The sequence below is a fragment of the Bipolaris maydis genome, assembly GCF_028858645.1.
Source record: "Bipolaris maydis strain C4 unplaced genomic scaffold PSV08scaffold_1, whole genome shotgun sequence".
Taxonomy (NCBI): domain Eukaryota; kingdom Fungi; phylum Ascomycota; class Dothideomycetes; order Pleosporales; family Pleosporaceae; genus Bipolaris; species Bipolaris maydis.
In genome coordinates this window covers 186,953-208,603 of record NW_027093857.1, presented here as the reverse complement: position 1 = coordinate 208,603, position 21,651 = coordinate 186,953, and the positions used below count along the sequence as shown (strand labels likewise).

At 53.8% G+C, this 21,651-nt stretch overlaps 9 protein-coding genes across 9 annotated transcripts; 2 read left to right on the top strand and 7 right to left on the bottom strand.

The window, feature by feature from the left end:
* Positions 1-907: 907 nt before the first annotated feature.
* On the bottom strand, positions 908-1,825 carry PSV08DRAFT_242252 (uncharacterized protein; the record flags this gene model as incomplete). Its single annotated transcript, XM_066092282.1, has 1 exon — positions 908-1,825. One exon carries the CDS (start codon positions 1,823-1,825, stop codon positions 908-910), a length of 918 nt encoding a protein of 305 aa, XP_065949894.1.
* A 2,314-nt stretch (positions 1,826-4,139) lies between these two features.
* On the bottom strand, positions 4,140-6,242 carry PSV08DRAFT_397697 (uncharacterized protein; the record flags this gene model as incomplete). Its single annotated transcript, XM_066093540.1, has 1 exon — positions 4,140-6,242. Exon 1 carries the CDS (start codon positions 6,204-6,206, stop codon positions 4,140-4,142), a length of 2,067 nt encoding a protein of 688 aa, XP_065949893.1. The 5' UTR covers positions 6,207-6,242.
* Positions 6,243-6,734: 492 nt separating this feature from the next.
* PSV08DRAFT_192270 (amino acid/polyamine transporter I) lies at positions 6,735-8,700 on the bottom strand. The gene is given in 5 exon segments (XM_014219373.1): positions 6,735-7,222; positions 7,294-8,144; positions 8,164-8,280; positions 8,331-8,523; positions 8,575-8,700. 5 exon segments carry the CDS (start codon positions 8,660-8,662, stop codon positions 6,903-6,905), a joined length of 1,569 nt encoding a protein of 522 aa, XP_014074848.1. The 5' UTR covers positions 8,663-8,700; the 3' UTR covers positions 6,735-6,902.
* An 863-nt stretch (positions 8,701-9,563) lies between these two features.
* PSV08DRAFT_375599 (Isochorismatase-like protein) lies at positions 9,564-10,289 on the top strand (the record flags this gene model as incomplete). Its single annotated transcript, XM_014219374.1, has 1 exon — positions 9,564-10,289. The coding sequence occupies one exon, from the start codon at positions 9,564-9,566 to the stop codon at positions 10,287-10,289; it is 726 nt and encodes a 241-aa protein (XP_014074849.1).
* Positions 10,290-10,320: 31 nt separating this feature from the next.
* PSV08DRAFT_397694 (histone-fold-containing protein) lies at positions 10,321-11,062 on the bottom strand (the record flags this gene model as incomplete). The annotated part of the gene is made up of 3 exons (XM_014219375.2): positions 10,321-10,638; positions 10,692-10,820; positions 10,852-11,062. The coding sequence occupies 3 exons, from the start codon at positions 11,060-11,062 to the stop codon at positions 10,475-10,477; spliced, it is 504 nt and encodes a 167-aa protein (XP_014074850.2). The 3' UTR covers positions 10,321-10,474.
* A 777-nt stretch (positions 11,063-11,839) lies between these two features.
* On the bottom strand, positions 11,840-13,252 carry PSV08DRAFT_212993 (uncharacterized protein). The gene is made up of 2 exons (XM_014219376.1): positions 12,959-13,252; positions 11,840-12,906 (listed from the first exon to the last, which is right to left on the bottom strand). Exons 1-2 carry the CDS (start codon positions 13,172-13,174, stop codon positions 11,983-11,985), a joined length of 1,140 nt encoding a protein of 379 aa, XP_014074851.1. The 5' UTR covers positions 13,175-13,252; the 3' UTR covers positions 11,840-11,982.
* A 1,481-nt stretch (positions 13,253-14,733) lies between these two features.
* Positions 14,734-16,751, bottom strand: PSV08DRAFT_200 (uncharacterized protein). The gene is made up of 4 exons (XM_014219377.2): positions 16,596-16,751; positions 16,261-16,488; positions 15,638-16,179; positions 14,734-15,581 (listed from the first exon to the last, which is right to left on the bottom strand). Exons 1-4 carry the CDS (start codon positions 16,645-16,647, stop codon positions 15,033-15,035), a joined length of 1,371 nt encoding a protein of 456 aa, XP_014074852.2. The 5' UTR covers positions 16,648-16,751; the 3' UTR covers positions 14,734-15,032.
* On the top strand, positions 16,752-18,208 carry PSV08DRAFT_375595 (uncharacterized protein; the record flags this gene model as incomplete). Its single annotated transcript, XM_066093310.1, has 3 exons — positions 16,752-17,233; positions 17,497-17,619; positions 17,741-18,208. The coding sequence occupies exons 1-3, from the start codon at positions 17,129-17,131 to the stop codon at positions 18,206-18,208; spliced, it is 696 nt and encodes a 231-aa protein (XP_065949892.1). The 5' UTR covers positions 16,752-17,128.
* A 499-nt stretch (positions 18,209-18,707) lies between these two features.
* PSV08DRAFT_212986 (uncharacterized protein) lies at positions 18,708-20,365 on the bottom strand (the record flags this gene model as incomplete). Its single annotated transcript, XM_014219380.1, has 5 exons — positions 18,708-18,891; positions 18,942-19,079; positions 19,137-19,209; positions 19,260-19,362; positions 19,414-20,365. 5 exons carry the CDS (start codon positions 20,363-20,365, stop codon positions 18,712-18,714), a joined length of 1,446 nt encoding a protein of 481 aa, XP_014074855.1. The 3' UTR covers positions 18,708-18,711.
* Positions 20,366-21,651: the final 1,286 nt, after the last annotated feature.

The window sequence follows — 21,651 nt, the reverse complement described above, 5'->3', positions numbered from 1 at the left end:
GGTTGACAGCGAGATGTGGGTATGAGTGTGTGTGTGGAGAGGGGATGAAAAGAAAGATGACGCTGTTGTCAATGCCAACTGTTGGGCGGCCAAGCTAAGGGAGCTAGTACAGACCAGGAGGGACCTTTGTTTCTCTCTAGGGGACCAAGAAGGAGCTCCAGAAGGGTGGTTGGACAGAAGACTAGTCACGTCGGGATGACGATGCAGGCTGGTGTGAGAGTCCGGGGAGGGAAGGAGCTATCAAGACCAAGGGATGTCCAGGAGAGGTGGTGGAAGAAGATGCAGCACGCAGGAGCGGGGGTTTGGACCAATATACCGGCACTGGGAGGCGTGCAGCCTGTGACAGAGTGGACCTTTTGACGGCGTGGCTGCCGGGGACCGTTTTGGGATACCGACGGTGATGGGATCCAGGTTCCTGGCCAGGAGAGGGTGGAGTAAGGTTTTGCTGCCGGTGGGGGGGATCACGACAGGAGAGTGCCTAGAGGGATACTAGAGACTATGCGAGAGGCGATATTGCGCACTTTCGCAGGCTACGTTGCTGAGGGGAAAGAGGGAGGGAGAGAGCGTGTTTGCGCGAGGAAGGATGAGCTTGAGCAGAGCCGCAGGTGAGGGTTGGGCGCAGCGAGTGCGGGGTGATTGGCCGACGTAGATGGGCTCAGCTTGGGAGCTGGCGCAGATATGCACGTCAGTGTGCTGGGAAGAGGGGCACAGGCTCTTCGGGCAGCAAGCAGGCGAAGGGAAGGATTTCTTGGTAGGGGAGGGGTGGTGTAGGTAGACGTGGGAGAGGGGGGGAGGGCAGACTGGTGCAGCAGTAGTGGTTGCAAGCAGCGGCAGTAGCAGCAGCAGCAGCAGCAGCAACAGTCAAGCAGCTCGAAGCGGGCGGGCAGGCAGAAAGAGAAGGAAAAGACTAAAAGAAGAGGGGCGCACCGACGGCAGGCGAAGTAGTTATTCGCGTGGGCCAGAAGACGGCGGCCATGGGAGGCGAGGGCGCGGGCGAGGGTGCAGCGAGTGGTGTGGAGACGGGCAACAGGGCCTGCCATGGCGCCGCTTGGGCATCAACTGCCACGGGCCAGCGCCTGACGGTCAGCAAGCTAGCAGAGCACATGTACCACAGACCCGCTGTCGCCGGCGCGCCTGGCCTGCCTGCACATTGGCCGACACCACACACGACTCGACCGCTCCAGCAGCGTGGGGACGGCGGTTTGGCTCGGGCACAGCCGACGGCGGCAGATTTTACGGTGGGTTTGCAAATGCAATCGACATTGGCTGCGAGTGCCTGTGCCCGTGTCAGGCAGGCCGGTGCCAGCCGCTGGTGTGGGCTGGCCGGTGGTGACGTTGGCATGCCTGCTGGTGCTGCTGTGCTGCTCCCACTATGCTCTGCCCTCGCCAGTCGCCTCACCGACACAAGGCACACACACCCACACGCTCTCACGCTCGCCCGGCTCTGCCAGTAGGAACGCCTCCCCCGTACCGCGAGCCTTGGGCCCATTCCCTCCGCTCCTCCCTCGTGGCCGCTTGCTATTAGTCGTCGACAAGACTCGCCCACCCACGGGCGTGCACTTGCACTCATCCAGTCGCGCACCAGACGAGTGCGAGCTGCGACAAAGCCAGGCCGGCGAGCACGTGTTCCTGTGCCACGGCAACTGCCCTGCTCATGCTGCCCGCTGCCCGCTGCCCTGCTGCCCTGCTGCCCAAGCCCGCATACCGCATAACCACCCACGTCACCCCTCGTCCCGCCGCCCGTCGTCAGCCCGCACAGTCCGCCCCCGTGAACCTCTCCAGGGTTCTTCGCTGCTGGTCCTGCATCCCATCTTGGCTTGTACATGATACTACGCCCGCTACGACACACACGCTACTTCCATACTTCCATACTTACCAAGTGCATACATAGCATCTGCATACACACACGTTCTCACCAGCCCCCCGGCCGAGCCTCCCGGCTATGCACTGTCGGTGCTCCCTCACGCCAAAAAAGACAAGACCCAAGCAAACCGACGACGCTGCGAATCGACCCGCCCGCCTGCCCAACCGCGCTATCTCCAACCCGGCTGGCACCACGACCACGACCACGACCACTGCACTACGCTTGGCAGCCACTTGCCCCAGCCACTCCCGCAACCATAAACTCCCTCTGCTCCTGTACCTCGACCGCCCTCGACCCGCCTCTCACGTGGCCGGACCACTGAGCTCCTGCTACCATGCCCGCACTCACCTTCGACATGCACTTGGGCTCTGATGCTATCAGCCCGTCGCCCCCGGCCCGAATCCACCCGGAGCCTTTGCTTTCCACGCATGCGGGGCTTCCACGGCAACTGTCTGCACATAGATTGCTTGATAACTGCCATACGCCCAACCCACAAGCCAACATGCGCCTGCCTCTGCTGCACATGTCCAACCGCCCGACGTTGATAAGTAGACGTACTCAGTCTGTACCCTTCGCCTACCCTACCCATCGCCCTACCTTCTCCCAATCGGCGCCATGCACACACATACACACACACACACACACACACACACATTTACCGCATGTGTCCATGCTTTTACCGGCGCAATGGGAAACAAAACGTAGCCCAAGCATGCACATACTCGCATCTACCGTAGCCCGGCACACTGGAGCCCAAAAGGCCGATCGCATACCCGCCCTCGTGCCCCAGACTGCCCTGGCTGGCCCTCTTCCATGAACCCAGACGTGCCCGCCCCAGCCGTACAGTGACGTTTGCCAGCGGGATCTTCGTTATTCTGCTGACCGGCTGACGTACTCTACTCCCTATCTTTGCCCCAGACCAATGGCCCGAAACATGTCTGTTGCCGGTAATGAGCGACTTCCCGTGATACTTGTGTGGCCCCCATGTCCATACTATTCTACCTTCGTATGGACTTGCCTTCCCCGTGATTAACTACTGCACACACGCCCCCTCCTTTGATCAATCTCCCTATCCAACTCTGTGCATGTGTGTGACGCCCAAGGTCTTGGAAGGGGAAAACTTGGCTCCAAACCCAACCAATCTCTCTCTGTCTTTTTTTTTCTTTCTTTTCAAAACTCAAAAAAATGAAAAAAAAAACATCAAGTAAGGTTACATGAGGGTTGTTAGTTGCCCGAGTCTAGATCTCCACAGACACACTTGCAGCCCGAATCATCAACCCTTTTTTCCCCGTGACCTGTTCCTTTTTTTTTTGCCAATCAAGCACCCTTGATCGTCCCTTCTTTGTCCTGCGCTCAGAACAACTCAGGTGGCGGGAAAAGGAAAATACGAACAATTCCCGTCTCTTTTCCACTGACTAGTTGATGGGGGGAAACAAGGATATACGGAGAGATGAGACCCAAAAGATAAAGACAAGCCAATATTACAAAGTCAGCAGTTTATAACTTCTCTCCCCTCTCAATCAAAATAATTATTGTATTTTTTATTTTTTTTGCTTTCCAACCTCAAAATCTCTCTACATCAACTCGTAAATTCCATCTTTATGACAAAAAAACTAAACTATTTCCATGACTCGTATATACATTTGTCCCATTCTCATATCCCATTGCCATTTCCATTCACTCTTTCCCTCATACAATCTGTCTCTCTCTCTCTCTCTCTCTCTCTCTCTCTCTCTCTCTCTCTCTCTCTCTCTCTTTTCCCTCGATATTACCACTACTGCTAACTACTACTACTACTACTACTACTACTACTACTACTACTACTACTACTACTACTATTCCCCATCCTTCATTACTAACCATCTCTCCATTCACATGCCCATGTGTATTTTGTAATCTTGCCAATTTCATCGTGAAAACAAGGAAAGTTAAAAAAAAAACCTAAAATAAAAGGGGGGTATCAAAGGGGGAGGCGTGGATGATGGAGTGTATCTTTTACTTTGTGCGTGATCTGTGATGTGGAAGAACGTGCAAGTACAAAAAAAAACTCCCTGGGCTAAAAGGAAGCCTTTGTTGGAGAAACAAAAAAAAATACCCCCTCGCAATGTCGCTTCGTTAAAAAAAAGTGTGGTTCGTGAAAATTGGTGTATCCCGCTGCGTGAAAAAAAAAAACCAATAAAAGGGGAGGAGGGGCAAACGAGGACGAGAGCATATCCGCAAGAACAAGAGCGAAATCTGGACTTGACAACGTAATCTCAAGGAACAAGAAGTGAGCTCAGTAAAGCGGTTCATACGCGAGTCCGGCCCAGTCCTCGAACCGCGACACAGCAGACGACGTGTGACGCGCAATCTTCTCGCTCCACCACGACTCGCCCTCGTTCATGCCCACGGGGAAGATGCCAAAGAGGCGTCGTCCATTGCCGTATGCGCCGCTGCGGGTAGCGCTGTTGCCGCGCCCGCCGCCCACTCCCACGCCATTGGCCCGTTGCCAGGCGTTGAGCCGCATGTAGAGGTAGAGGCAGAAGACTACCAGGGCGAGGTTGAGCACAGTGGGCACCCAGTCCATAACAGCTTCAAGCGTCGTCTTGGGTACCGTTGCAGGAAGAGGCTGTGGAGCACGCCGCTCTACTTCTTCCCTGTCATCGACAACACTCGCTGTCTCGGCAATCGTCTGTACCCCCATGCTAAGCATGAGAACTTTGGGCTTGACTCGCACAACAATGTTTTCAGGCTGAACCTCATGCGTCGTCACGACAGAGACACACTCGTTGGGCGTGCCTGCCGTCGGGCTCTCGGGAACGGTCTGGGTCCCTTTGGTGACGGAGGAGGCGAATTTGCGCTCGACCACCGTAGGTGCAACAGGAGCGATGTCCAGAACAGGATGAGGGCCAGAAAGCGTCGATGCGACTGGCTCAGCAGCGACGGCTTCAACGGCTGCAATCGGAATTGTGCTGACAGTTGCGTAATCGACGAGCTCGTTTCGAAGCACTGGCGAATCCGTTTGAGCAGGAGATTCAGCCGTTGCGACCCGGACAGGTGTGCTCGGAGTCGTGCTAACAGACGCGTAGCCAGCGAATTCGGTCGTGAGTCGGGCGACGTCGGTCTGGGCCGAGCAGTTCGTGGTGGAGATGCGGCGCACTGTCGGGATCGTGCTGCCAGCTTCCCTCACACTCACCGTTAATGTCGCGACTCCAGGTTTTTGTGGTGCAATACTGACAATTTCGTGCTGGTTCAAGCTGCTCGGCGCAACGCGGGCAGGCCCTCGGGGTGCAAAGCTGGCAACTTCGCTCGTATACATGCTCGACAGAGGGGCGCGAGCGGGCTCAATCGGCCCAGTGCTTGCCGTCTCACGCATAATCAACGTGTGTTTAGATACTGTCGCAGCAACAGGCTCTGTGCTGGTACCCTCAATAATGCTGACAGTAAAATGTGAATCCAGAGCGGGTTCGCGAGGCTCCAGGCGACCGGCTTCACGCACGTCGAGTGTAAGTCGGGGTACATGAGCAGCAACTGGCGAGATGCTAACAGACTCCTGGCTATGAATAGTTGAAGGCGGTGGGACCGAAGGCGCAATTGGTTCGTAGGTGAGGGGCGTCTCTTGGATGTGTGAGTAGTCGTTCCATTCAATTTCGTAAAACTCGGCATCGTCGATGGCCGAAAGCTCAGAAGCCAACGAGTCGCCGATAGCGCCAATGTGCTGGTCCTCGTCGACGGGAGAGGCAGCGTTTTCTCTGGCAATCGCGTCGGCAGTGTGATAGATGCGCTGTCTCTCCTTCTGCACCTGCATTTCAAGGTGGCTGATTCGCTCATCCTTGATGATGATGGTGCGCTCCTGTTCGCCAATCTGCTCGCGCAGTGACGTTATGTCGTGCTCTATGTCTTGGGCATGATAGACGGCCTTTTGTGCCTCTTCTAGATCAGCCTCCAAGGCCGCAATCCTCTCCTCCGACTCTTGCCATTGTTCCTTCAGATCCTCGAGTTGGAGCTTCAAGTCTCGGTGGTCGGCGAGCGCCTCATCGCGGTCGATGAGGGCAGAGCGGTGGGCGAAGCGCGACTGGTTGAGATCCGAGTAGAGTTCTTCTACGCGTTCCTCGGCGTCTTTGGTGGCGGCTTTCTCGTGATCAATGTCCTTTTCGAGCTTCTTGATGAGGGTATGGAGGCCTTTGGATTTGTTCTTTTCAATGTCCAACGCATCTGTACTTCTCTTGAGCTCGTCGTTTGCGGCGCGCAGCGAGCTCTCTGCCTTTGTCAACTCATCCTTGAGCACAGCATAATGCCTCTCCAGAGCCTCCTTCTGTCCCGTCAGCTCTACTATACGATCATAATCCGATTCCTCGTTCATCGCGCAAGTTGGGTTACTCACCGCAACCTGGCCGTTGAAGTCTTTATGCGGTGGCTAGCTTCTTTGTTGGCATTGTCGCATGCGCCAAGGCACCGGGTCCGGCGCTAGCACGGGCGCTAGTCTCCACACTAGCGGGAACACTCCCCTGCTCAATGTGCTGGCAAGTCTAACAAGTCGAGGAAACCAGGAACAATTGGTGAGATAATGCCGTACCATCCGCTTCATTGTTTCAGCATATTTCTGCATAGTACGGCACAAATGCTGATTTATAATATCAGCCGTCTTCCGTGGTATTCGGGCGAATCCAGCCTCAGTGCGGTGCGGTGAAGAGATCGCCTTTCACCCTAGTAAAGGAGGCTCAGGTACGCGACAGATCTGCAGGGAATAGTCTGCGAACCTAGCTATCCAACCTGTCAGCTCCGGAACCATGCCCTTCACCGCTAGTATACTGCACTCTATTTTCCCACACCAAAGACGAACTTGTTGAGAAAGATACTTTTCTACTGGCTAAAAAGGAGAATTCTGCAGCCCTGCCATGCTTCTAGCCTCCTTTTTTTTTCTTTTTTTCTTTCTTCTTCACCGTCTTGCTGCATCGTTCTTTCTTTTCAAGCATGGTACCTGCATTGAGCAAAGCCAAGCATGACGCTAAACGCTCATCTCCCGCTCAGCATCCCAGCTTTACACTGTCTGCATACTCTACGCAGCCAGCCTACTCGTATCCACAAGCTCATCATGCGCTGGCCCTCTAAACTTCTTCCTGCCCGTCATGATCCAAAACACCAAGCTAAGCAGCATCACCGCGCCAGTGGCAGCAGATGTGTAATTCATATTCTCGCTCGTCACGGGCGTAACGGTGGGCAAGTTGGAAACCACACATACGAAAGTGAGGTACAAGAAGCCGATGATGTTGAGCACGATGCCCCATCTTCCGAGCGAGTATGGGCCTTCTAGACGTGTCTTTTTGCCTGTAAAGTGCGCCAGAATGCGGGAGAGAAGAGGCATTAGGTATGAGAGATCTGTTGAGAACAGTATGAGCATATCAAGTTTTTTTTCTCCAAGGTTGAATCAAACGAAGACTTTTACTCACAGAACCCTTGGGTAGCAATGCCGATGATGGTGTTGAAACCAGTTGTTGTGCCAAAATAGATAGAGTTGAAGGCCATTTGCACGACGGTTGTGAGCAAGACTGCGTACACGGGAACCGATCGCTCGGATACAGTGCTGAGCACGTTGGAAAACGGTAGACCGTTGTCACGAGCAAACGCATAGACAGCCCTCGATCCCTCCGCCATGAGCGAATTGGCACACACGACGGTAATTACACCTATCATTGAAGCTAGGGTAGATGTTCCTGCGATACTGTTTGTGGAGTGGAGCATGATTTCAATGACTGGCACTCCAGTCGGTGTGCTGCCCGTTGCCTCGAGATCGCCAATGCAGAAGCATAGCGCAACAAGCCATGCGAAGCCGGTGAAGAAGCCTATGTACACTGACATGACGATTGCGCGAGGCGCCTGCTTGCGCGCATCCTTGATCTCTTCAGTCATATGTGACGGTGCATCGTAACAGCACATTCCAAAAGCCGACTGTAGCAGACCGAGACAGGTGGCGTATGGTACATTCCACCCGGTAAAGTTTTGGAAGTCGCTGAATACGTAGCTCGCCGACTGTTTCTTATCGTTCGTGGCCAGGATGGTGATGAAGCACACGACGAACGAGGTCAGGTTCCAGATGAAGATAGCCTTGGAGAGCTTGTTGAGGATATGTGGGAGGTAGATGTTTGAGGTGGCTGCGATCCATGTGATCAGGTACGTGACTAGAACGGTATGCCAGCGTTCAATGGTGAACCCGTAGTTTAGTTGAGCAGTCCCGAGTATGAAGTTTGCAGCTACATTGTTGTTAACAGAACCCATGCATATGATCCCGATTAACATGAACCTAGGAGAGTCAGTCAAACCCAGAAATTTGAGTCCCTATTCGCACTTGCCATCCACAAAGATAGCTCATTGATTTAGCCCAGCGCGAAGGGGCTAATATGGCAACCCAACTGTACTGGCCACCAGCAACAGGGTATCTAAAAAAAAATATCAGCAAAATCCCTCAAACCATGCATGGACTTCTTACGCGCTACACATCTCAGCCATGGAATACGCCACTGCGAGCGTAACCAAGCAAACACACACCCAGCCCCATATCATGACTGGCGGTCCTCCGGATTCCACGCCGATGATAAGAACACCAGACAGTGCAGTCCACGATGTGACGATACTAAACGAGAAGCCAACCATACCCAGCAGTCCGAAACTGCGCTTCAACTCTGTCATCTTGTTAGCCTGCTACCCAAGACCACCATCTGAAGCATACTCACCCTGGGTATATCCCAGCTGCGCAAGCACATCATCGTCGCTGGTGGCAGTACTATCCAGCGCCTTCTTCTCATCAAGCGTATCCGCCATATCTACTCCTTACTCCCTTACCCGAGAAACAAAGTAGTAAGTAAAATCAAATCCCAAGTGTGAAAGAAACTGATTCATCCAGCAACCAGCCTTTTCAAGGGTATACCCCCCCAATCGGAGCTTGTAAGCAACACAAAGATAAGCCACGATATGAACGGGGCGGATACGGTACTACCCTGACTCTGCGTCATTGACTCCTCCCCCCTCCACTCCCCTCTGATAACAAAAAAATCTCGAGACTCCATTGCAAAGATTGGAGGTTTTCCATGGATCGGGGTTGGTTGGTTGGCTCGGTGTAAACGGGGCTTATCGCGCAGCAGATGGATGTATGGCGATTGGTGGAGATAGGAAGGAAGGAGCAAACCGGGGTTCGTGTACTAGAGAAGGTGGGGCGGGGTCGCAGTGGGAAAAGACAGGGTAAGATGTACCAAGAGCTCATTTTTGCGGTTACTTTTCTTCTTCCTTCAGACATCTCGACTTGTGCCTTTGTATGCTCATACTTGGGGAAGTGATGGGAAATGGAGGGATGTGTGTATGTTGAGGCATAGTAATGTTGATCAAAAGTTTATGGACGGAAGATGGAAGGAATGTTACATTGCCATTCTTGCGGATCCCCCCCCCCCCAATAGTGGATGAAGTATCAGACCCACAGTACCTCGCAGCAATAAGTACCGTACTTCAATCTTTCAGTTTAGGTAAACAGGCGTGGTCAGCGTTTGGGTTCGCCTGGCCCAAGGCAGTTCCAAGCCATGCGAACTCCGCAATCTCCAACATTTGCTGGATTCATCCAAATTGGTACTCGTAACCCCTCTTCCAAAAAAAATAAAACTGGTCAAAAGTGCACAGAACAACTCATCGATTTTGATTTCAGAGTAGGAGAGAGAAGGATACCTCACCAAAAATGACCACACAAATCCTCAACACCACTCCCTATCCCTTCCCACACACATCCTCCCTTCACCCTAGCACAACTGCCCTGGTCCTCATAGACATGCAGCGCGACTTTCTGCATCCAGGTGGCTACCTCGCTTCATCCGGCTATTCTATCACGCGCTTCAGCGATTTAATCCCGCGCTTGGCCTCGCTCTTGTCTACCTTCCGGAGAGCGGGCTTCCATGTGGTGCACACGCGCGAAGGACATGAGGGTAATCTAGCGACGGTGAGCAGCAGAGAGGCGCATAGGAGTGCAGTCAATGGGGCGCAGATTGGGAGTCGAGGGCCACTAGGTCGGCTGTTGGTCAGGGGAGAGGAGGGCCATGATATTGTAGCCGAGTTGAAGCCGGTAGAGGGGGAGTTGGTGATCGACAAGCCCGGTCGTGGTGCCTTTGTGCACACCGAGTTGGATCTTGCGCTGAGGGCAAAGGGTGTGAAGAATCTGGTGGTCTGTGGCGTCACGGCAGATGCATGTGTAAGCAGTACGGTGAGGGAGGCGAGCGACAGGGGATATGACGTCTTGGTTGTTGAAGATGGGGTCGAGAGTGTCAGTGAAGAGCTGAAAAAGTGGAGTCTGGAGAGCATTAGGGTAGAGGGTGGGTTGTTTGGGGTAACAGGGACATGCAAGGCCGTTGAAGAAGCCGTGGCAAGTTGGTTGGGAGACTCGGCGCAACATAGCACCATAACTGAATGAAGACGAGGCTAAACATCACAATTTCGCGATATGGAGTGCATTGAACGTGTTTGCATTGACTTTGACTAGCCAAGATGAAGACGGAAGCTTCATATATTGATCATTCCCATACCACCCATGAATTTAACGCCGTTGAGACTAATAGCCGTGACCAGATCATATCCATAAACAATGTGACGAGAACTTTAACCACCGAAACCGTAGAGGGTACGGCCCTGGCGCTTGAGAGCGTAGACAACGTCGAGCGAGGTGACGGTCTTGCGCTTGGCGTGCTCAGTGTATGTGACAGCATCACGGATGACGCTCTCGAGGAAGGTCTTGAGGACACCACGGGTCTCTTCGTAGATCACTGGGGACATGTTAGAGAGAGGTCGGCGAGATAGTGATGCTGGTGATGCTTACTGGCAGAAATACGCTTGACACCACCACGACGAGCGAGACGACGGATGGCGGGCTTGGTGATACCCTGGATGTTGTCACGAAGAATCTTTCGGTGACGCTTGGCACCGCCCTTGCCGAGGCCCTTGCCACCTTTGCCGCCTGAGGAAAGATGTCAGCATACTGTACATGTAGAGCGTGTGTAGGTGGTGATAGGCGCGGATGGGTTGGGTAAGAGGCGCGGCGCAATAGTGGGGCGACGCGTTGAGCCTCAACACCAAGCGCGCCTCCTGGCCAGACGCAGGCAGTGATGCAACACCAACGATGCAACGCGCACGAAAGGCGATGAGGGTAGCGGCAGGGAGGGAGATATCAATGTACTTACGTCCAGTCATGTTGATAGAGGGTTGGTAAGTTGGAAGGTGATGGGTTGTGGTGATAGACGCGAATGGGGTGGGGTTGGTGGATGGAGATGGGAAAAGCTGGGGGGATGCGAAAAGGGAGGAAGAAGACGAGTACAGCGAGCGTGGGCGGGCTGGTTATATAGACGAGGGACGGGCGCGGCGGCTGCCTCGAGATCACACACGCAAAAGGCGGCCGCGCTAAACCGGGTTGGGAGGGGACATGGAAGCAAAAAGCGACTGAGTTGCCGCCCTCACAATTTGCGAGCAAAATCAAAAGGCCTGGAAAGCAGCACTTCGAATTGCGCCCTGACCTGGCAGGCGCGCCCGCCTCCTAGTTGCGACTGCTGGCTGTGTGGTGGCCCGTGCGCCAACTTCATTCTCAACGCGTCCACCTTACTCCTCCAACACCCCACTGCTGCATCGTGTGTGCGCCCCGCCAGAGACCACTGCAGCGCCTCAAAATCATACATGAAGGTCCCGGATACAACACATGACTGGTTTTGTTGTTACATCACCGTTTCCAGTCTCGAGAAATGGTGGACCGTGACTTGCACGACACGCCCTATCTCGGATCTGCGCCTTCACCCAAACCCAACTACGCGCACCCAGTGTGACGTAGTAGCATGGCCCAATGACTTTTGCACCCAACTACTATTCACTGTTCTTCTAGGCCCTCAACCACATAACGGCGGGAGACAGTACTTGAGAAACAGTGCATTTAAACAAATGCTACTCAACTCAACTTCACACGAGTCAAAAGTACGCTGATTCAAGACAAAGGGACTCTCATCTCACATTCTAGCCATTCTACAAGTCTGCTAAATCAACAAATGAAAACACTGTCGCAGTCTGTCCATCGCCATCAATGCGTCACGTCCATTCTGTGATACCAGTCCACCCCCCCGACTATTTTACTTTGTCTCGTCGACAGTCTTGCCCGCAGCCTCATCATAGACCGGAGGGGCATCGTATGCTGGAAGCTCAGCAAATTCCTCCTTCTCATCCTGCTCTCCCGTCTTCAGACCCTCTTCAACATCACCATCTTCAAAGTCCTCGACATCCTCCTCACGCAAAGCAATGGCCTGGTACCTCTGGCCACGGAACTTAGCAACCGTCATGGCAATCAGGCATCCTAGCGCCATGCCAACTAGGTATGTCAAGGTACCAGCAAAGACGCCAATGAGAATGGGAACGAAGATGGTGAAGAAGGCACGACGGACAAACATGGCAATGCGGTGGTGGTGTGCAGGGTGGTGTCCATGGTGGTGTCCATGGTGGTGTTGGCCCTCACCATGATGAGGCTTGCCGGGGTGGAAGCGGTGTGGCGGCTTGCCCTCAATCGTCTCATGTTCCATGGGGTTGTGGGGGCGCATGCGCATGTGGCACCCAGGCCTAGGCTTACCCATGTGCTTGAGCTGTTCGAGACGGTCGGCCATGATGCCCTTCCACTTGCAGTACATAGGCCATTGGTTGCATTCCTGCTCCGAAGGCCCGGCCCTGCTGGGCTCAGCCTTGTTAAACGATGCAATCATGAGACGGCCCTCGGTATTCTTTAGCATGTTGATTTGTAGCACAGGAGGATCCACAGGCATGTCTTCAACTGATGTAATCCTGAGCGTCATCGGAAGAAGCTCAGTACCCTCTTCCGAAATGGTCTCGGCGCCGTTGAAGTCAAATTCAAAGCCTGTAATGCGTAGACGCAGGCCGTCGTCCGAAGAAGGATCCATTTGGGTAAGATGGTATGTCGCAAAGGCCATGCCAACCGAAGGAGGGAAGATTTGTGCACTGTCAAGATTGAGAGCCTCATCCTGGGGTCCGACGTCAAAGTCCAGGCGCTGGTCAAGGGTTAGTATGCCACGTTTTTGGTGTTTAGGTTGCACAACGTACGAATGTGTTGCCTGCGCCCTCCTTCCACTTGAGTGAATCGCCGTCTAGGGTTGCGAGAGCGCATCCTGGGCATTCAAGCGCAACAGATCGCTGCAAGGGGTTAACTGCAAACGCTTCCAAGGCGTGGCCTTCGTCCAAGTCCATGGTCGATGGGATGAGGATGGCGCTGGCGGCCAGCGCCAAGTTCGCAAAGACGCCCAGTTTGCTAGGAGACATTGTAGATATTGATTGGTGACAAGATTCAAATGACAAGAGAGTGAAAGATGGTGCAGAATTGAAGGTAATAAGGAGTTCGGGATCAGAGGAAGGCAGTGCCTCAGATGGCGCAACCTTAGGACAATGCGCCGCGTCATCGTCACGTGCGACACCAATGGACCCTGACCACCTCTGGTCAGAGTGTCGCACCCTTCGTGAAACACCTGCTGAAGCAGCCAACGAAACACCTATCAACATGCCTGAACATGCCAATATAGTTAAAGCAGAACCTCTTACTCTAGCATCTTTGCGCAATTTGCACGCCTTGAAGAGCTGTACGTGGGGCAGTTTTGCTACGCCATCGTCCTGTTTCCGGACGTTCCACGGCGAATGGAAGGCCTCGTGCCCAGCACAGCGCCACACGCTCTCCCCCTCTTCCCCCCCCCCCCCCCCCCCAACCCGATGATGCGCTAACGGAAGCGGGGATCATCGCATCCCGGAGCGGTACATGTGGCAGATGCACAACACCAGAAGCAAGCAAGCCACTGCTTTTTTTGTACTCGTTGATATCGAGATGCGCTCAACAGCTGCACATGTAACCTATTCCAGCACAGCCAAATTCTGCATCTCTCGACCTTGACCATCCGCAGCTCTCCGCGTCATGACCTCGTGTAGCCTCATCTCGTGGCACTGTGTGCAACCGTACCGGCAATACACCTACGCCAATCGGTACAATGTCCTGCGAAGCCGACACCCGTACCTCTGCCGTCGACGCAATATTCAATCTCGCCCTTCGTCCACATTTAGGCAGTCAGCTTCTCTCTATTTTTCTCTCTCTCTCAAAGCTTAAACGCATCCGTCGGACCGACGTGCGAGATAAACGCCCGTTTAAACTGCAAAACCTGCCAAGCTGAGGCTGTGGCTATTAACAGACTTGTTCGGTCGCATTATCCATCCTTATTGAAACACGTCCAGAAATACTTCAATGTGGGGTTTGGCAGGGCGTGGCTACAACATGTATCCTTTGTTTTTTTTTCTCTCTTCTTTTCTCTTCATGCTGATGAGACTGTTTCTGCTTGATTAGGCGAATAACGCAAACACACCAGTAATGTTGATCTGCAAATCGGTGATTCTGGGGATTTACTCAGCCCTGTTTGTTTGGTTGCGAGTAAAGTATAATTATTTTGGATGAATCATGCAGTGGGGTGCTTGTTCCGTCAAACGGAGCGTTTCGGCGATATGGGACATCGTGATGCAAATGACCAGGTTGTCGGGCTTGTTGGCGCACAAGTTGGGGTATTGGGTAAAGGGATACTTGGGATGAAGTAGCAATGGAGGAATGTAAGATGTGTAGGAGATTAACGATGTGGTATTGATGCAGGTATGTATTTGCTTTTGAGAACTTGGTCATGTGCTCTGTTTGACGAGTACCGAACCAGCCTCGATACCTCTTATACTTAAGAAAAGCACTATGATTTCCATTCAAGTCTTTTTGGTCGACATTGCGCATTCAACCACTATCAATTTCGCTGTTTGAAGATCATTCAATATGATCAGCGGGCAAGAAAACCCACAAGTACCTTTACTCTACGAAGTCTTTACACATTGACCCAATTTATGCCATCTTATAGAAAACCAATATCATACACATCCACATTCCAACTCGACCCAACAAACACACCATGGTATCTTTCGCTCGTAAAAACAACAAAAGCCGCTTCAACCAGAAAAAAAAAGAAGATCAAAAAGAGGGTGATTGAACCATACCAGCACTCCCCATGCTATACCAACCTCGCAATGCAAAAAAAAAAGTCACATCATCGTCATCATCTTAAATCTTTCTCTTCCTCAACCCTAAATTCTCTCACAAACCCCCCTCTTACATTCGACTAACCTGCACCGGCACCCCGGGGTGCATATTAAGCAGATACTGCGGTCCGGGCATCGTGCCGCCGCCATACATGGAGCGACTCCCATTCCTCTGATGCTGCACGCCTCCCACATCCGTATTACCATACGGTGGCGGATACGGTGGCGGGGGCTGGTTTCCATACCCACCTGCGTTGGGAGTATTCCTGTACTCGTCCATTTTAGCAAGCATGATGTCGTCATCATTGGACCCACGGTTCAGCGCGCGCGCATACGCAGAGCCTCGTCTGTGAATGCAGGTGTGCATGAGGATCAGGAACATGAAGATGCCGAGGGAGAGGGCGGTGTAGACGAGGATTATGGGGCGGGTTTGTGATGCGAGATGTAGGCCCAGACCGCCGGTTAGAGCGAGCAGCACGAACGAGGTGGAGGCGAGGGGGGTGTGCAGGCTGCGGAGGCGGGCGTTGATGTGCTTCAGGGCGGGAAGGATCGACATTAAGAGTAAGGGGAGGATGGCGACCAAGGCGAAGATTTGGTGGGGGCTGTTGAAGGCTTTGGACTATTGGTGGTTAGTATGTTTGAGTGTGAAGGAATAAATAGTGGAAAATGACTTACGCGGTTGTATTGTCCGCTGACGACCCCGCCTAGAGCAAAGCTGACAACCAGGAATACGAGAATGATTGCGCTGAACATGACGTGGATCTTGATATTCTTGAATACCGCTACAGCAATCAGGTTCAATGGCCAGAGAACAAAGAGCGCTAGGCAGCCCATGATGGCGTGAGCGAGGTTTGCGCGGTCGTGATCACGGGTCATTTCTCCTTGCATCTCGACACCGTTTGGTGCATTGCTCTGTGCAGGCACGCCCCCAGGTCCATTGGCAGCGCGCAGGTTCATGGTGAAGGAGCCATAGCCAAAATGGCGCGCGAGGTTTGCTGATGGCGAGTTGGACATGAGATTATCGCCGTTACCGAACGCGTAAATCATGGGGTAAGCCTCTGCGTTTGTGTCCATGTAGTCGCGGCAGTTGCCACAGCGTGCTTTTAGGATGAGCATTGAGTCGTTGACAGTGGTGCCGGGCAGGATAGAGAGGTCAATCGAAGAGTTGAAAGTAGGTTCCGCAGCTTTGGAGCCAATGCGTGGGGAGATAGTGACGTCTAGTTTGAGGTTAGTACGACTTGTTTTGTTTCTCTGGGATTGAAAGTTTGAGGATCGAGACAGATGAAGAGAAAACGTACTGTTGCCCTTGCTGTTGGGATACATGATGAACATCAGACTTCCTTGCATCTTGGGACCAAACCCAACACCGACCCACGAATACGCCGGGCTGGCGAAATAGATAAAGATATCATCAGAGTCGTCCGCAACATTGACTGAAAACTGGGTTTCTGTGCGGTCAAAGTAAAAAGTGGATGCTGCAGTGAGGTTGGAAGTTGTGCTTTGCGCAGTTGCAACTGGCAAGAAGACTACACAAATATGTTAGTAAACCCCTTGGCAAGATTGAAGATGTCACCCCATTCCTCTAGTAGTATGATATTACACATATCGACTAGAGTAGAGACCAAAGACTTACATGCTAGTAGCGCAAGTACCACACCCATCATCTCTCGTCGCGAACCCATCATAGCGCCCACAACCCAGAGCAACGTGCGACAAAAAATATACTATATAATTCTCTCAAGAACCAGGGGCGTGCGCGTGCAAAAGATTTGCCCAAGGAAAAGAAAAGTCGAGTGATCCCAAGAACCAGGCAGGAGGCAAGAAGGACGTAGTTGGCGCACGAAAAGCTGAGAATGAGGACGAAACCAGAAAAGAAGGAAATAAAATCAAGATAATGTCCCGTCAGAAGCAAGTGGTGGAGAACGAAACGAGGAGGTCCAGCCCAAAACAAGACTTATGCTTCGTATTGACAGAAAAAAAGCAAAAAAATCGACTCGTGCAAAGGACTTCGGCTTCGCTTTCGCTCCGTACGTACGGCGTCTGCAATCAAAAGGAAGATAAGATGAGGGAGGAGGAACGACGACGTCGTCGTCGTCGTCTTCGCCGTGCGATGTAAACTTTAAGAAAATAAGCGTAGTAGTATTTATCTCTCTTCAAGCCACCACCATGGGCAATATCAGAGTTCGAAAAAGGAAAGAAAAGAGGCACAAGCGGGGATACACGATTAACCTTATACAAAGGGCATACAACGGGGGGGGGGAGAGATACTATGTACGTAAGGTACCACCACATAGTTACTTAGACACACATGCACACACGCATGCATGCATGACGCGGAACCAAACAGGACAAATCCATCTTCCGAGCCCACATGGCTCAATTCCCGGGGAGAAGGGGGGGGGCCAACAACAACATCCAGCACACGCACCTTCTCGCACCCTGAAACGCGGGTCCAGAGCCAGTCGCAATGCACGCATAGCCAACGAATGCACGGGGTTAGCAATGGTAGAGTTGAACAAGAAACCCCCCCCCAGTCTAGTCAGGATGCCTGCACGGTGTCAAACGAGGAGCGGAGGGGCGTTTACAGCCTTGTATTGGGTGGGCGGGCGGATAAGTCGGGGTTGTGGCGCGGGCGCTTAACGGACAGTGGGGAACGGGTAAGTAGGCAGATTACGCTGGGTATTGGTTGTATGAGTGTGAGTGTGCCTCGGGGGGTTTTTTTTCCATCACCAAAAAAGTGGGCATGCAGTACCATGTTGCTGCTGCTGTGGTGCGAAGCGCCCGTGGGATGGGATGAAGCAAAGGGGCGGGGGCGGCTTCATGCGACTGGCTGGTTGGTTGCCTTTGAGCGTGGGTGTTGGGAAAGATAGTACAGGAAGGAGACAGGACAAGACAGGACAAGACAACGGGTACGAGCGTATATTTTTAGTAACACCGACGGCCATTGGGCGAGGGCGGCAGGATGATGCATGGACTGCGACGACGAATAGAGGCAGAGGTGCAGTGGTCGAGAGGGAAACACTAGCCACTCGTGCTGATGGCTTTGCGACCGACAAGCCACGGCCTTTTGGTTCAATGAACTTGTGGTCTGATTGTGTGCGCCAGCCCCTTGCCGCTCGCTGCATCCAGCACTGCCACTGCCCCTCCACCAAAAAAAAGCAAGCTGGCCGCAAAATAGCCACATCGCACCGTGTTGGCAATCATCGACTTCTATTCATAGCACACTTCACACAGCACTGCACATAACTTTACATACGTGCTAACGCCAACAAGTCGTGAGTTCGTCCAAAGCAGAAATAGAATTATGTACCTCCGTACCCGATTCATTCATCATCCATGCTCATAAACCCTAGTGCCCTGCGCCAGAATTGAAACCCCATCGTTGTCGTCATCATCGTCCCAAAGAAAACACGAAACCTCTCTTCCTTCTCCACCCCGGGTATGCTCGTCATAATCATCAAGTCATTAGTCCATACAGGCTATATCCTCGTTGCAGACTGTAGAAATCTTGTAAGTCGTTCCGCGTCACAGTGAGACTTTTCCCACCAAAGCGTCTTGGAGCATCCAGGCCATGTGTCGGCAACCCAGAGACACTGCAACAACGCCTTGATCGGGTGAGCAGTCCACCCGCCGAGACAAGCGGACTGCATTGTCGTGGGCCCAAATACTGGCTTAAGACAAGTAGTCTTCAACCCGCAGATCCGGCAAGCAAAGAAAATCGTGCAAATAATCCCTCTCCCACCCACCCTCTAGTGATATCGGCTGCGGCGGCTGTCAAAGTGTAGATCAGTTTCGTAGTACCGCTCGTCGTAGCCCGATGTTGGCCTAGAGCTGTGGATGGATTTGCGCTCAATTTCAATCTCCCGGATGCGGCTCTTGCGCTTGCGGCGGATTTCATCCGAGAGCTCCACGAGGTGCAGCACATCCTCCTGTGTAGCGTTAGCTGCCTGCCATCTCTACCCCATGTTCCATGACTTACGTATCTGAGATACTCCATCACATAGAAGAAGTCATCTGTTTCCTCGCATGCGTAGCCCATTGAGTCGATGGCCTCCCTGATGACCAAATCCTTGGTGATTTCGGTCCACATGTCCTTCTTGCGTTGCTTGACGGCGCCCTGGTTGTCACAGTCAGTGGTATGCTCTTAGCCGATGCAAGGACCTGCGTAACATACATGCTGATGGTTGAGGTTGATATCAATGTCAAGCTCGTCGAAGGCGCTCCTTCCGCGTCCACGGCTGTGGCTTCTAGACGTGTGTTAGCAGACGTGTGTGGGGTATTCAGATGGCATACATACTCTCTGCGGTTGATCTCGATCTCGAGCGTCTCGTTTAGTGGTGGGGGAGGAGACGGAGGCGCCGGTGGTGGAGGGGGTGTTGGGGAGCGTGCTCTGACGACACCTGCAAAGCAGTTAGCACCAAACCTGTATCTTGCAGGTGCACACAACTTACCGTGGTCAATGTGCCTGTGGTGGGTGATGATCTCCTGAATGATGGGAGGGCGGATTTCTGGTTCTGGAGCTGGCGGCGGAGGTGGGGGAGGAGGAGATGGAGAAGGCGAGGGGGTAGGAGCGCGCTCTTCTTTGCGTCTGATGATGATCTCGTCTCTTACGACTTCGCGGTTGTTCTGGGGCGGGGATTCTGCGCGGGGGCGACGGATGACAAACTCCTCGCGCTCGCGAGCAACCAACTCGCCGCGGTTGCGTGCTGGAGGTGGAAGACTCCTTTCGCGGCCTCGAATGGTCAAGGAACTCCGTTCTCTGCTGGTGTCCCTACCATCACGGCTGAATTCTCGGCGGTTTGCACGAATCTCAAAGTTGCCATCTTTTTCCTGGAAGCGGATAGAGCCTCGCTCAGCAGACACGTCGCGGCCATGGCGACTGACCTCGCTGCGAGAAGCGCGGATGTCGATGTCGTCGCTAGTGCGGCCTCGGAAGCGCACTTCGTCATCATCCACCTGACGAGGGGCAGGTCGGCTGACGGATCGGACCGGGGGCCCATCACCACGGCGGAAGACGATGTCATCACGCTCGGGGGGACCGCGCGACTGCTCGCGGCGTCGGATTGTGATGTCGTCGCGCTCAACCTCGCGCACTGACGAGGCTGGAGGTGGGGGACGGCTCCGGGTCGAGCGTACGTCATCGTCAAAACCACGAGCACTGCGGGGTCCAGACCTGGAGAAGCTGTCGTCGTCACGGCCTCGCATTACCAGCGGCCCAGCGGTTGGCCGATTGTAGTCTTCGCGCAGGAAATCAGGCATGCTGCGGCGGGGATCGCCGCCCACACCACTGCGGCGCAACTCGAAGTCGAGCTCCTCATAGTTGCGGTCACTGCGGTTGCCGTTGCGGTAGAAGTCGCGCTCTCGCTCTTCATAGAGCTCTGCGGTGGGGTAGCGTCGCGACATTGCGCCGGTGAGCAGCAGGCAAGCGACTTCAGGGGAGGAATGTAGAGGGGGGGGGGCGGTAAGTAGTCAAAGTAATAGCAGTCGTGGTGGTGGTGAGTGCTGAGTGCTGAGTGTGGCTATGGCGGGGGGTGGTGAGCCACTCTCTCTCTTTCTCTCTCACACGCGCGACTGAGTGCGGATGAGCTGGGAAAAGGAGACTGGGGCGGGTGGGAAGAAAAGAAGAGGGCGGGCAAGGTAATGAAGAATAGGCTGTGCCGTGGCCTGACGTTATCGAGAAGACGGGCCCAGTTGGAGTGCGTGGTGGGCATGCATGTAGTGGGGTGGGTAACAAGACCAAGGTCGGGCGCGCGCTCGAGATGGCCATGACGTAACGTCCACGCTATGCCAAACCACCCTCCCTGATCACCAGGATGCATCCTGCCCTTTGTGCCCAATCGCGGCGGCCGACGCTGCGCTTTTGGTCCAGCTCGCAGCAGCCCGCCCGCCATGTGCTCTGCCGGCTGGAAGGGCCTCGCCGGCGGGCGTGAGGGTGAGGGTGAGGGTGAGCAGCAGAGATTTTGCTGAGCCCACGCCCACGCCGTGCCCTCTGATCTGAGACGGGGCCTGTCAGGTGTCGTCAGTCACACTCAGCCCAGCCAGCACAAGCACAAGATGCAGACACAAGGCTGCCACTACTTGGACTCGGTACCGCGCCTTCGCACTACACCGACCCAGCCATGGCCCACACGTCCGCACACATGTCAGGCACCTGGAGCCGCTGCCCCCAGTCGCTACCTGATGTCGAACGACGGCCCCAGGAACACCACCGCCCTCCAAACCCAGGCCCAACTTGAAGCGGCCCGATCGACACGCCCCCCAGGCGCACGCCTCGACCCTCTCTGCCCTCGCTGAATCCTCCGCCCGGCGAGATCTTCATGCCCAACAGCGAGCCTGCGACGGCATCTCCGCGTCGACCCGCATGTCCCGCGTCGAGCATTTCCTGGTCTCGACGTCAAGGGCCCAGCTGCAAGGACCTTCTCTACCATTCTACTGTAGACGTACGCATTCTACACCAAGCCATATGCATGGTATTAATCCCTCGCTGATATTGCCCCGACCCAACTACTTACCATGCTGACATGTGCACTTGGCTTTGCCCTGGCCCCTGTCCTGTCCGGCATCGTATGCGGGATGACGTTATGCGGACACGAATTCCCCTCGGACTGCTGTTGCGCCGTCCAGGCTGGTTTCCAACAAGATACTTGCTTGTTATCCTGTCTACCAGAAAAGCCAGATCTAGTACACTG